This window comes from Poromitra crassiceps (genome assembly GCF_964638095.1).
Source record: "Poromitra crassiceps genome assembly, chromosome: 5".
Classification (NCBI taxonomy): domain Eukaryota; kingdom Metazoa; phylum Chordata; class Actinopteri; order Beryciformes; family Melamphaidae; genus Poromitra; species Poromitra crassiceps.
Window position 1 is genome coordinate 41852854 of NC_139642.1, and position 12817 is coordinate 41865670.

General features: G+C 46.0%; 1 protein-coding gene across 4 annotated transcripts in view; it reads left to right on the forward strand.

Annotated features, from left to right (window-relative positions):
- Nucleotides 1–12817, forward strand: part of tenm4 (teneurin transmembrane protein 4) — a gene marked incomplete at both ends in the record, with an annotated part of 173254 nt that overhangs the window by 123591 nt on the left and 36846 nt on the right. For all 4 annotated transcript variants that reach the window (XM_083637873.1, XM_083637874.1, XM_083637875.1 and 1 more), the window contains 2 exons: nt 4263–4495; nt 7061–7215. In XM_083637873.1, the coding sequence (XP_083493999.1) occupies nt 4263–4495; nt 7061–7215 (388 nt within the window). The remainder of the gene's footprint in view (nt 1–4262; nt 4496–7060; nt 7216–12817) is intronic.

The following is a 12817-nucleotide window of genomic DNA, read 5'->3' on the forward strand; positions in this document are numbered from 1 at the left end:
TCTCTGGTCCATAAAACATGATTCTGGATTAATCTGTCGAAAATATAGCAACCCCGTTTGTTGTGACGGAGTTCTCACTTCCTCATCTCGTTGCTTCCCAAGAATGGCCTGTTTCTATAATATATTCAGAACTAACAGTTCCCATTGGCCGCTGAGGGAGAGCCCGCCCCAGGCTCCCAGCGGCCAATCAGATTAGCGTCTGTGGACCAGCACGCTAGGTTGCGAGTTATCGTTAACTTAACGGTACTACACTAAAGAGGACATCTCAAAATGCCTAGACTTACCGAATGCACCTCTGCAGTTGCTGGATCACGTACAGTTGGCGTCGCTCCAGCTAGAAGTGTTAATTTTGTGGCTATAGACTAAATGGTGCAGGTAGCTTGTGTGAGAGAGACTTCCTCCTGCAGTATGCAGGAGGAAGCTAGTGACGTCCCAATTCCCCCAGATTCCCCTCTGGGCAAACGAAGCGTTTGGGGGTGTGGCTTGGAGGAGACTGCAGGGGGACGCTGGATAGGGACAAATCCAACTGTGGCAGTTCTGAGCGTGTGACCACTCATTACAGGGAGGGCTGACAGCAGTATATATGCATTTACAAGTAAAAACAGCTTTTGCACGGAATGGGACCTTTAAGGAAATATGGGAAATTCTTATGAAGTTCCTGGAAAGTGATCAGTCTGAGATTAATGAATGAACCTGACGATTAAAATGACAGCACCTTTAAAAAGAAATATACCATACCACTATTATTATTACGCTTATTATGTGTATATATATATTTTTTTAAATCCTTTGTTTTTGCCCTTATTTGTGTGGTTGACTGGGGTGGGGGGTGTTGATGTTTGTATTTGTAATTGTCTATGCTCTATGCCAAAAATTCAATAAATATGTTGTAAGAAAAAAAATAAGAATACAAAACATAGATTTGATCACTGGTTGAAGAAACACAAAGACTTCATTTATTTTGGATGCCATGGGGAGGTGAGTCTCATTGCGTGCTGTCTTCATATAGCAAGTCTCAGGCAGACATGGCTATTGATTGATTTTCTATCAGCGGGTCATGGCTTCAGCCGGGCCGTTTGCTGTGGCAAAGTGACGCTGGTCGCTGGCCTCTATTTAAACATGAGCCACATTGAGAAAACACTCTCTCTTCCTCCATGTTTCTCTTTCTCTGCATCTGTCTAGCCCTTCGCTTTATCTCTCTATCTCTCACATGACCATTTGCACGCAAACACACACATACACAGTGACACACAAACATACACACCCACGCGCGCACACACACGCAAACACACATGCGCACATGCTCTGCCTGCTAGAGCAAGACTAAAGAAACGTCTAAATCCCCTCTCCCTTTGCTCTCAGTACTGCACGCACATTTGCATATTAAAAAGGAGATTTAGCCGAGAAAACACAGCGTGTGTCTGTATCGCACGGACGGCTGCTTCCTGTGTGTGTATGTGGACTAGCGATAGGACTGGGAGGTGGGTGATCTCACTGCAATGTTCATTGACCCCCCCACCGCTAAGGATGTCCCCATCCACTCAAACCACGCTCCCTCCATCGGCCGCGCCAGCATGCAGCAAAATCCAATTATCTTCCACAAACTAGATGTTGTCAGTGAATATAGATGTAGTCTGTGGCCATGGCTGAAGGTCAGGGAATAACGCCTCATACTTCCAAACAGCGCGGGGGAGCCACACTGTTCTACATGCCACCTGCAGCTGATAAGCCATCAGCTGATTGCATATGTCAGCTAGAGGGCCCGGTAGAATCCAGGAAGCGTGGCTGTCTTCTGACCTACTCCCAAACGGGAGTCATTTTTCGAAGACAACCAGTTGTGCCTGGAATGTACTGTAGAGCCACATTATCAGTCAGCTTGGTCAGTGGGCAGATTGTGACATGCTCGCCTGAGGTTTGCTGCAGTGTCCTGTCATCACTGATTCATTGAAGGTCAATTGTCATTTAAAATTACGCACCAGAGTTGACAATTCCGCAGACCCACCGCTTCCTTCCTGCGTAGGCTTATGAAAATACAAGCTTTGGCCCCTAAAGGTCCCCCAAGGTTGTATTTTTATTACGTCTTAATCCACTTTGAATGATGTCTTGCTGACAGGTTGCTTCATAATGATTATCGAGTCGGGCAGAACTGTGCTGTATCGTGCCCTGATGACTCAAGTCCTCTTTAAGGTGACACTAACCACTACATTGCTAAACTGTCCACTGGGGGGACAGGAATCTCATTTGAACCCAGCCACTGGCAAAGTAAAAGCATCATTTGGTGGTTGTTTTTATCTAAGGCACCTTATAGAATCACAGGGGGTTTGTATTCTTAGCATGGGCGGCACCAGAGGGAATACAACCACTAACCCTGGCAGCAATAATGCCATGCTATCCTATTGGACCACAGCCAAGTCTGTCAGCCAGAGTTGGCACTTTAAGACCAAGACCAATCTGGCCTGGGGTCATTAACATCAGGTAATGTATAGCTCCAAGATGAGGGAGAGGGAGAGAGAGAGGGGGGGAGAGACTGAGGGAGAGGGAGAGAGGAGGTAGAGACTGAGGGAGAGAGAGAGGGGGGGAGAGACTGAGGGAGAGGGAGAGAGGAGGTAGAGACTGAGGGAGAGAGAGAGGGGGGGAGAGACTGAGGGAGGGAGAGAGGAGGTAGAGACTGAGGGAGAGAGAGAGGGGGGGAGAGACTGAGGGAGAGGGAGAAAGGAGGTAGAGACTGAGGGAGAGAGAGAGGGGGGGAGAGACTGAGGGAGAGGGAGAGAGGAGGTAGAGACTGAGGGAGAGAGAGAGAGGAGGTAGAGACTGAGGGAGAGAGAGAGGGGGGGAGAGACTGAGGGAGAGGGAGAAAGGAGGTAGAGACTGAGGGAGAGAGAGAGGGGGGAGAGACTGAGGGAGAGGGAGAGAGGAGGTAGAGACTGAGGGAGAGAGAGAGGGGGGAGAGACTGAGGGAGAGGGAGAAAGGAGGTAGAGACTGAGGGAGAGAGAGAGGGGGGGAGAGACTGAGGGAGAGGGAGAGAGGAGGTAGAGACTGAGGGAGAGAGAGAGGGGGGAGAGACTGAGGGAGAGGGAGAAAGGAGGTAGAGACTGAGGGAGAGAGAGAGGGGGGAGAGACTGAGGGAGAGGGAGAGAGGAGGTAGAGACTGAGGGAGAGAGAGAGGGGGAGAGAGACTGAGAGAGAGAGGGAGACATTGTGCACGCGCCAATAGGGCAGGCAGGGCCACACAGCAGCCGAGCTGCGGGCAAGGCCGCGCAGCGGGCGAGGTGCGAATGTGAGCTGCAGGGCCAGCTTGGCGAGGCCACGCAGCGGCCGAGCCTAGGAATCGAGCGCACGAGATGCCTAGTTTCAGAAATTCGCATACAGTATGTGGTCACAGCTATTGCGAATCCCTGCTTGTTATATGGTAATAGGCCTTGATGGATTTATCTACAATCGTTTTTGTTTTCTCTGAAACTCTGACTGCCGCCCTTATTGGGGCTTGCCAATACATTGCACGTTTCCTGCCACAAAGTGATTGGCTAGGTGTGTGGTCTGCTGTGTGTCTCTCAGGTTGGACAACCCCCTGTGGTTATGAACGATTACTGTGTCGACTTGGACTGGGATTTAATAGGATATTTGTCTGTACTACACACTGTTTGATGGCTGCATAATGTGTTTGGATTCCTACAGCATACGAATGCTGCCCCCCCCCCCCCCCCCCCCCGCCAAGCAAAGAAAAAAGTCCCAATGTTATCAGAAAACATGCTTAATGAGTTGTCACAACAATAATCAGGCGAGGAGGATTCACTACACGTAGTATGGTCTCACAAATAAGTTGCCTTTATAGATGATGATGACATAGGGATTTCTGTTCGCAGGAAAGGGGTAGTGATCAGGACTTCTCTCAAAGGATCCCATGTACCCCACTACTAGAACCTCGCTTCCTCTGTCTCCCCTGCTCTGTATCCTCTCAGCATTTCACTATATAGTATATACTATATGAGTGGAATACCCACTGTCTTTTGAGAACAGGGATTTCTTACTAAGCTGTCTGTATTGTGGATCAATTCTAAGCTCTGCCATTATGTCATGTTTAATCTCATTCTATTTTTCTTTCTCCGTGTCCTTGGTTTAAACTGCGATTGTGTCCAATTGACTCTCCGAAATGGCTTTTGAATCCATTTTAATTGTATTGGACAATGTTCTTTTCTTATTGAAAGCAGTGTAGCCCTCCCAGCTTTATTGACTCTGCTGTGCCTCTCTCTCACTCTCTCAGCAACAGCCCTGCTCATAAGTACTACCTGGCCAGCAGTCCGGTGAGCGGGGCTGTGTACCTGTCGGACACCAGCAGCCGAAAGGTGTTCAAGGTGAAATCGCTGAATGCTGTGAAAGACGTGGCCAAGAACCTGGAGCTAGTGGCCGGCACTGGAGACCAGTGTCTGCCCTACGACGACACCCGCTGCGGGGATGGAGGAAAGGCCGCCGAGGCCACTCTCACCAACCCTAGAGGTACCGCATCCATGTTGTTATGACTAACTTCTTTAACTCTCGATCATACGTTCAATCAGGAACAGGAGTAAATTGAGAGTGTCACAGTTGCTGTGGCAATACACACACGTTGAGTGCATATTTGAAAAGCACTTATTTTTATCACTTTTTTTTCTTCCTCCCATTTCCCCCCCAATTGTACTTGGCCAATTCCCCCTGCTGTCGGTCGTTGCTCCACCCCCTCTGCCGATCTGCGGAGAGTTGTCGACTAGTATGCTTCCTCTGATACATGTGCAGTCGCCAGCCGCTTATTTTCACCCGACATCGAGCAGTTTCACCGGCAGGACGTAGCGTGTGAGAGGATGAAGCTATTCCCCTCAGTTTCCCTCCCGCCCGAACAGGACTGACCAGAGGAGGCGCTAGTGCAGCGACTCATAGCCCACCGGCTTCCCAACCGCAGACACGGCCAATTGTGTCTGGAGGAACGTCTGACCGATCCAGAAGTACCGCTGCCGGGAATTTAACCCGGGTCTCTGCGGTGGTAAGAGAGTACATTTACCTCTACACTACCCAGATGCCCCTGAAAAGCAATTTTTTTTTGCTGTATTTTCCTTTTACAGACTGAATGCTGGTAGCTACCAGATCAAATCATAAAGCAAAACGTCCTTGCTGGGTCCCAAGCAGTGTTTCTGATGGGCTAGATTGCTGGGTAGTTGGAGAGAGTAGTTCCAGAGGCTAAATCAATACACTTCAGTCTTCACACATTGAATTCTCTTCTCACATCTACCACCGAGCAGCTCGCTAGCTTTGGCCACATTTAAGCTGGAACACAGTTGATCCCCCCCTCCTCTCCCATTGGGAAAGCATGCCCTCCCATGTGTTTTCTTTGGTCTTTTTTCTTGTTGCTTCCATATTTGGATGATGTATTAGTCATTAGATCACATGCATTATGATTCACATGTCCTGAAATAACGCTCAAGTCCCACTGAAATGTGTTGAACCCGTAACATGTTCTTCCACCTAAATGTTTATGGCTGTTGAAATATGTGTCAGCCCATAAAGAAATGTGAAATGCACAGATGTGCAAGTTAAGGCTGGTATTCTCATCTCAAGGTATGAGACGTACACTATGCTTGGTTTGGCTTGTGTTCGGTCGTGTGTGTGTGTGTGTGTGTGTTTTTGACACACTCAACTTCAACTGAAGTTCTGCACGCTATTTCTCCTACAGTTTTCACACTACATAGACATGTGGGACCTCAAAACGTGCGGCTCATTGAGGAGAGGTGTGCTCTTACTTTGCTAAGAGATTAATCTTGCAGTTTTCGATATATTCGCAATTAAGTGTGATTTCCCTTGTTTCGACAAATTTTGCGTAACTGCTTGGTCGCACCAGGCCCGTCTGCACAGCGTTCCGTCTGCGCCGCGGTTTTGCTCCGTTCTCTGCATGTCGGCATGTCCCACAGCACGCGCTTCAGAAGCGGAGCGCTTCCGAGCGCTGCCTGGCAGCTGAAGCTAGATCGCGCGGGATTAACGAGATCGCGCGATACTGTGTGTACAATGGGGTGGATGTAAAGAGCACAACACACAAACAACACAGTCTGTCGTTGACTTGCTTTTGATTTGGTCATTTTCCCTTGATTGTTGTGTTTCTACCATGGGTAAGTAGGCTGAAATTATTTCTTTATTTGTCATACACTGCCTATTAGCAGGAGGAGAACTCTTGCATTTTTTCATCTACTTGAAAGACTACAGGGGGAGGGGGGAGAAGGAGAAGGAGTCGGTATTGGGTCTGCACACGGTGTTTTATTACTGTATGAAAATCGACCGGATTCTCCTGCAGTTGCTGTGTCTGACTTCCGGGCTGAACGATCTGCTCTGTGCAGATTGACGCAGCTTCCAGGCGTCATCCGTGAAAAATAGAACTGCCGCGTATCTTTAGCGGAGCGGGCCGTCAAGCCGCTTCTGGGCCGCTTCTGATACGCGCCGTTGCGCGCCTGGTGGGATCACACGCGTTGACTAAAATGCCCGCGAGCAGTTCCGACGAGCGCGTCGGAGCCGGAACGCGTACGTGACGTTCCTGGTGGGACTTGCCCGTAAAGGTACTGTAGCTCAGCTGTAGCTCAGAAACTTTAAGAGCTACAGCTACCAAATTTGGGAATCAGGTTCATAAAGTCGCCTTTTACTATGGTCTAAAGGATTACACCAAATTGACCCGATGGTGGCGCTATAACAGCCCTCTTTACATTTTGGCCCAAGATCATGAGCCGCGGCCAGTGTGAATGAACATTAACACAGGCAGCGAAAGGCAGTGGCCTCGGCTTTGCGTCTGTGTGAAACAAGCAGAGCAAACGGCTGGCTTTGATGAAATCGCAAATTGTTATTGAATCAATAAGTATTCTCCAACTGTTTTGATGTCTCTATTGTTCTCGAGTATTGATTGAAGAAAATCAATTCAGGCATTACTTTTCATTACCATTATTAGTCCTTAATTGTCATTTAGTGGTCGTCCTCTGCTCATTGAGTCAAAGTTAAAATAACTGATAAATATGTTTCTCTTCTGTCCACTGACTGTCTTTTTACCTGCAGGCATTACTGTGGATAAGTATGGTGTGATTTTCTTTGTGGACGGGACCATGATCCGCAGGATCGACCAGAATGGCATCATCTCTACTCTCCTGGGCTTCAATGACCTGACCTCTGCCCGACCCCTCAGCTGTGATGCGGTGATGGACATCTCTCAGGTACCACCTCTCTGACCGGGGCATCACACTAGCCCTTTCCTGTCTCTGAACTAGGGCTGAGTGATAATTAGACAGAATATTGCAAAGGTTTTTCTTATCATACATTTGTTTGAAATTTAAAATTGTTGTTAATGTTAAAAAAAAAAAAAAAAAAGGGATTTTGTTAAAAGGGTTAGGGTTTTCAATGTTGTACTAATGCAAGGGTTCCCAAACTTTTCACCCCGCAACCCCCAAAATAGCGGTGCCAGAGGCTCGCGACGCCCACTATCCCTGGAGGTGGTTGAAGCATACAAACATTTGTGTGCAAAACAAACAAAACTTAACAATTATGTTTTTTTTTTACATTTTTCAATTGTATTTCACACATTTTATAGTTAACACATTCTTTAGGCCAATTTCACACATTCTGGAAATCATTTTGCAAGCCACCCGGTGGTGTCCCGTGACCCCCCGGGGGGTCCCGACCCCCACTTTGGGAACCACTGTACTAATGTACTTGATTCATACACCAAAGATGACCCGGAGCTGTAAAATACCTTTTTTATAAATCCATTTCAGACACCTCTTTCTTCAGCAATTAATTGCAGCCTCTGTGATTTCGAAATTGCAAAAGTTCATTTTGCACTATTTTTTTATTATTATTTTTTTTTAATTACTTGTTCAGCTCTACTCCGAGCCGATAGCAGGCTACTTGGTCTCTTGGTCTATGCTTAGATCCCCACCTTAGGGACTTTTTTTTCTTAGCTTGGTCCAGAGGTTCTTAATTTAGTTTGTGCATTAATAATAACGTGTAGCCAGTGTCGCCCAACTGGGATGAGGATTCCTCTGAGGAGGTAGAAGGAGACAGTTAAAGCCATTAAATACTGGGATGGGGATTCACCAGTTGTGGGCTGAATGCTGTTAGACTGCAGTTACATGTGTCCATACATCCTGTAATGTCAGTAAAGCAGCACACTGCCACTGTGATTAATCACGAATGATCGGCTGAGAACTGACCATTGGTCCAGCAGATGATGAATTCAGGAAAGCAGCCCCAAACACAGCTGTGCCAGTCTGGTAAATTACACATTTGAAATGGTCTCATAGATCACAAACAAATACAAATGAAAATGAAAATGAAAATGAAAAGTAGCAATTAACGGGGCTGGATGGCGGCCGAGGGAACTCTTGGGGATTGAGATAGACGTGCTACAGCAGGGAGCCAAGCTGAAACCAGAACTGGAGCTGTTTCCCCAGGAGCCCCTGCTGTCCCTGTTGGCCACAGCCCCAAATATGGAGGATCAATGGCCTATAGCTGTAGGCAGATACAGTAGCAAAGATGACCAATAACCTCACTAACCAAATTGCACCCCTTTTGGTTTGCATATACAATCACTGTCACACGCACACACACACACGTGCACGCACACGCGCGCGCACACACACACACACACACACACACACGTGCACGCACACACACACACACATACACGTGCACACATGTAGCAGACTGTTACACAGAACACATCCCCCAGGCAAGGGTACTGCACTGAGGTCGCATCACTCTCGAGCTCAGTGACTCCTCTCTGGAGATGACAGGACTGGCTTTCTGCTGCATTTCATCTGCATAGCAACTTTTGCATGGTCATTCCCTAACTTAAGAATTTTTAATCTGAGGAGTTTCACCCAGCAGAGCTTTTGTACACCTCGAACTACTGTAGGGCTGCACAAGGAATCAGAATATTATCCAAATTGCAATATTGCCAAGTGCAATATCCAAATCGCAGGAGCTGCAAATAAAATGCAAAAATTACCATTCCCACTAAAACCATCACTCATATATCAATATCTGTCAATATACTGCAATCACAATATGATTGTTTTTGCGTGCAGCCCTACCTATAATAATGACAGGTGTGTTGGAGAAGAGCAAGGGCCGACTCAAGTGAAACAAAGAACTCCCACACACTGTCTACTTCACTTGCAATTAAAAAAGTTGACTGGTAATAATGTTGCTTTACACAGACCTTGATCAGATTCTTTTTTTAATCTGAGGAGTTAACACAATTTCTCCCAAGCACGCCATGCAAATAATTAACCAGAAAGAATATATGCAATGATTGTGTGTGTTTATATATCTACTATTATATCTGTAATTGTTTCATTTTTACACCCATGAAATTAGAATTTGCGGGTCTTCACAGGCTTGAAGATGAGATTTGACTGACGTCGAAAGCAATGCAAGCAAGCGCCGAGCTGTGTATGTACAGTATGCACTAGGTCGCTTCTTGGCCCATCTATGTTATCCAGTGCGAGTAGCAAACAGGTCCTGAGGGGGCCTAGCTTTCTGTGTGTGTGTGTGTGTGTGTGTGTGTGTGTGTGTGTGTGTGTGTGTGTGTGTGTGTGTGTGTGTGTGTGAAATGATGTATTCAGTGGAGGGAGCAAAGCCTCCAGCTGCCCATTCCCAGCCCCTGGGGAGCTCCGCAACAAACCCACCCCCCGCCCCCCTCGCCTGCTCTGTCAGCCCGCCCCCAACCCCCCGCCAGCCCCCTATAGATGCTCAGCAGCCCCGCTCCGCCACAGAGAAGACACAGGCAGGACTGGCTGACTGCAGCCCCACAAACAACCATGACAAATCACACGCGCACTGCCAGAGACACTCAGACAGTAAAAAGCATCCATTAAAAATTCATCCAGGGCACACAGCTTCCGACTTCAAACACTGCTCAAGCCCTCACTTAGGCCCAGAGTCTCACAGGAGAAGGCTCAGCACAGTGGTCATCACTTTCTCTATACTATCTCTGTTTTCAACTGAAAAACATTATTTCAGATGTCTCTCTACGCTGATGAGGTCATCCGTGTCTTTGAAATGCAGCTCTGTCTCAGCCATGCCATCTGTGCAGTGAGCGCTGAGTATTGCGGCAAAACATGCATTTGCGTCCTTTTTATTTTCTAAATTCCCTGCGCTGGCCAGTAATCTGTCTTTCTTTTCACTTTTTTATTATTGTTATGCGAGGCCGAGAGTTTGATCTCCTTCAGGAATCTTTGAATGTGTTCATACCAAGGCATTACATGTAGGTCCTTGACATTTTAAAGTCTCTTCTATTTTATGTTTAAAGTCTTGAACCCACTCCTGCTGACTTCAAACTGAAATAACGGGGTTTCATTTCAAGGGGGTGTTCATAGCTTCAGAAAGCTTTATCAAGAAAGCTTTATCAAGGCTCCAGTGACAATGACATTCACTTCAACTCTGAGAGGAACTTCAAACAAGGATAGATGAGTTTTCTCCATACAGGTGTCTGTACAAGCAGGGAGTTTTCTTCATGCAGGCATTGTGTCGATACGAGCAGAGAGTGAAGGGCTCGCTTATGGAGAATAGCCAATTATAATGAAAGTGAAATTGGGCGCAAAAATAGTTTTGTGTTTGGCTGATTTAAATCCACGGCTTGCTCTCAGGGCTGTTGTGCCCATTTCGGGGGTTTGCTGGTGGCGGCCGTGTCATGCGCTACTGACAGCTAGCCCACTGCAGGAAGGGGAGGGTCTGATCGGGTTACAGCATATGGGACACCAGCCTGGGAAATATCCCCTCATCAGTCAGAGTTGCGTGAAAACCTCCTTACAGGCAGCTCCCCCGAGCCCCTCCACACTCTGCCTCATGAAATATTTAACCAGCAGTGTTGACAAGAAATAGGTTTTAAGAAATTGGAAATCTCCCCTTCATTTCCCAAGTAAATGCATTTTCTGCTCCCTGAAAGACGACATGGATCCGCTGCCAGTCACCTGTTTGTTGTGCGTGGCCAAAGATACAGTTTGTCTTATTAAAATTTATAAACTTCCTCCATTGTGTGGGCAGTGGCGGACAAAGTACACAACTCTATTACTCAAAGTAGATACTCCTGATCAAATATTACTGCAATAAAAGTGAAAGTTGCTCATTCAAATTTTTACTTGACACAAAGTCTCAGGTTCGGGCAGAGAATGTAACCTCGAGTGAGTGAGCGAGTGAGTGAGTGAGTGAAATTAAACTGTTTAAAAAAGTGTCGCTCGCTGCCAGATCTGTAACGTTATCTCTACGTCCAACGTGGAGGAGCTGTGCGATCTGAGTAGCGCATGCGCAAGGTACAGCAATACCACTTGGACAAACCACACGCAGAACTGCAGGAGCACAGTTCATGGCCTATCACATTTTAGAAAAGAAAAGGAAAATGTATCCGCTGACTTCAAAGAAACGAGTAACAGGGATCTTCATAAAAATGTAGTGGAGTAGAAAATACAATATTTGTCTTTCAAATGTAGTGGAGTAAAAGTCATGTTTCCAAAAAAAGAAAAAAAGTAGAGTACAGACAGATACTCAAAAAATTTACTTAAGTACAGTACTCAAGTAAATGTACTTTGTTGATAGATTTAAGGGATGTGATGGTCAGTCAGAGGTTGTACACAAGTAGATTGCTTGTAAAGGGGCAAAGATCCAGGACCATGACTGGTGAAAAGATTCAAGTGATCGGCTCCCTTAGAATGGCTTGTTAATATTGTCTGAATCATCGTGGCTGCATCGACTGCTAAATGAGAAAATGAGGAATATGTGTCGACATGATTAACACAATATGATTAGAGCACACCCGCTGTGTCTTTGAACATGCTGTCCTGTGCGGTTTTGAGTATGGTATTTTATATTTCAGGACCCCATGTGTTTTGGAATGCAGAGTTGCTTCTGAAGTTGAATTTAATGTGGAAACCTTCCTTTCACTTGATTGTTTTTGATGATGCCATTGTCAGACAGCTGCTTACTTGGCTCACCGATACTGTATAATGTACTTTTTCAATTCCAAAATATGTGATTAAATAGTATGAGTTTCTGTTGTTATGTTCTCCATGTTAACATGTATAACCTTGATGCTGAGGTTATTAACAAGGTATTTTTCTCCCTTGTCAATTCCGGTGATAGAGGACTGCGCAATTTGCACTAGCAGATCATTATGCAAGATTAGCGAACCATAGTAATTGCTAGGTAATTTCATCACCTTTCCCATTTCCCACTTGTAGGACAAAGTATCCAAATAATTGCTGACACTGCTCTCATGTAATAGGTCGTTCAGAATCGGACCCTGTCTTTGTATTTTTCAAAAAACTTAAGACCAGGTTTTAATGAGTCTTTCTTGTTGTGTTGCTCCATGGCTCCTATTGAAATGTGACAGTTCATATTGTATTCCTAAGAGATCCCCCTGGGATTGTAAGTGTAAATTGGATGAATCCAATCATCTCCACTTGTTAAAATAAAGATACATTGTTTGCAGAACAATAAGTCATAATTTAGGAGGCTGGAGGTAGGGAAGTCTTTCATTTTGATAAGAGGGTTCTTGTTCCTTTTCAAGGACTCTACCTCGTGCAATCGCTATCCTTTAGATAATGAATAAGCCAAGGCATGGAAGAACGGTGTCTCGGTCGGGGTGAAGGATGCTTGAGCCCAGTCCTAAAGTGTCCAGAGTTCTTATGATCAATGCCACTGCGCTCCTTTCAGTTAATCTGATCATTTGAATCATCTCTCCTCTTTCATCATTTTCATCATTTTTATCATCTCTGATCTCAAAAATCATGTTTTTGTGTTTCCCCTTTTAACAGTGCA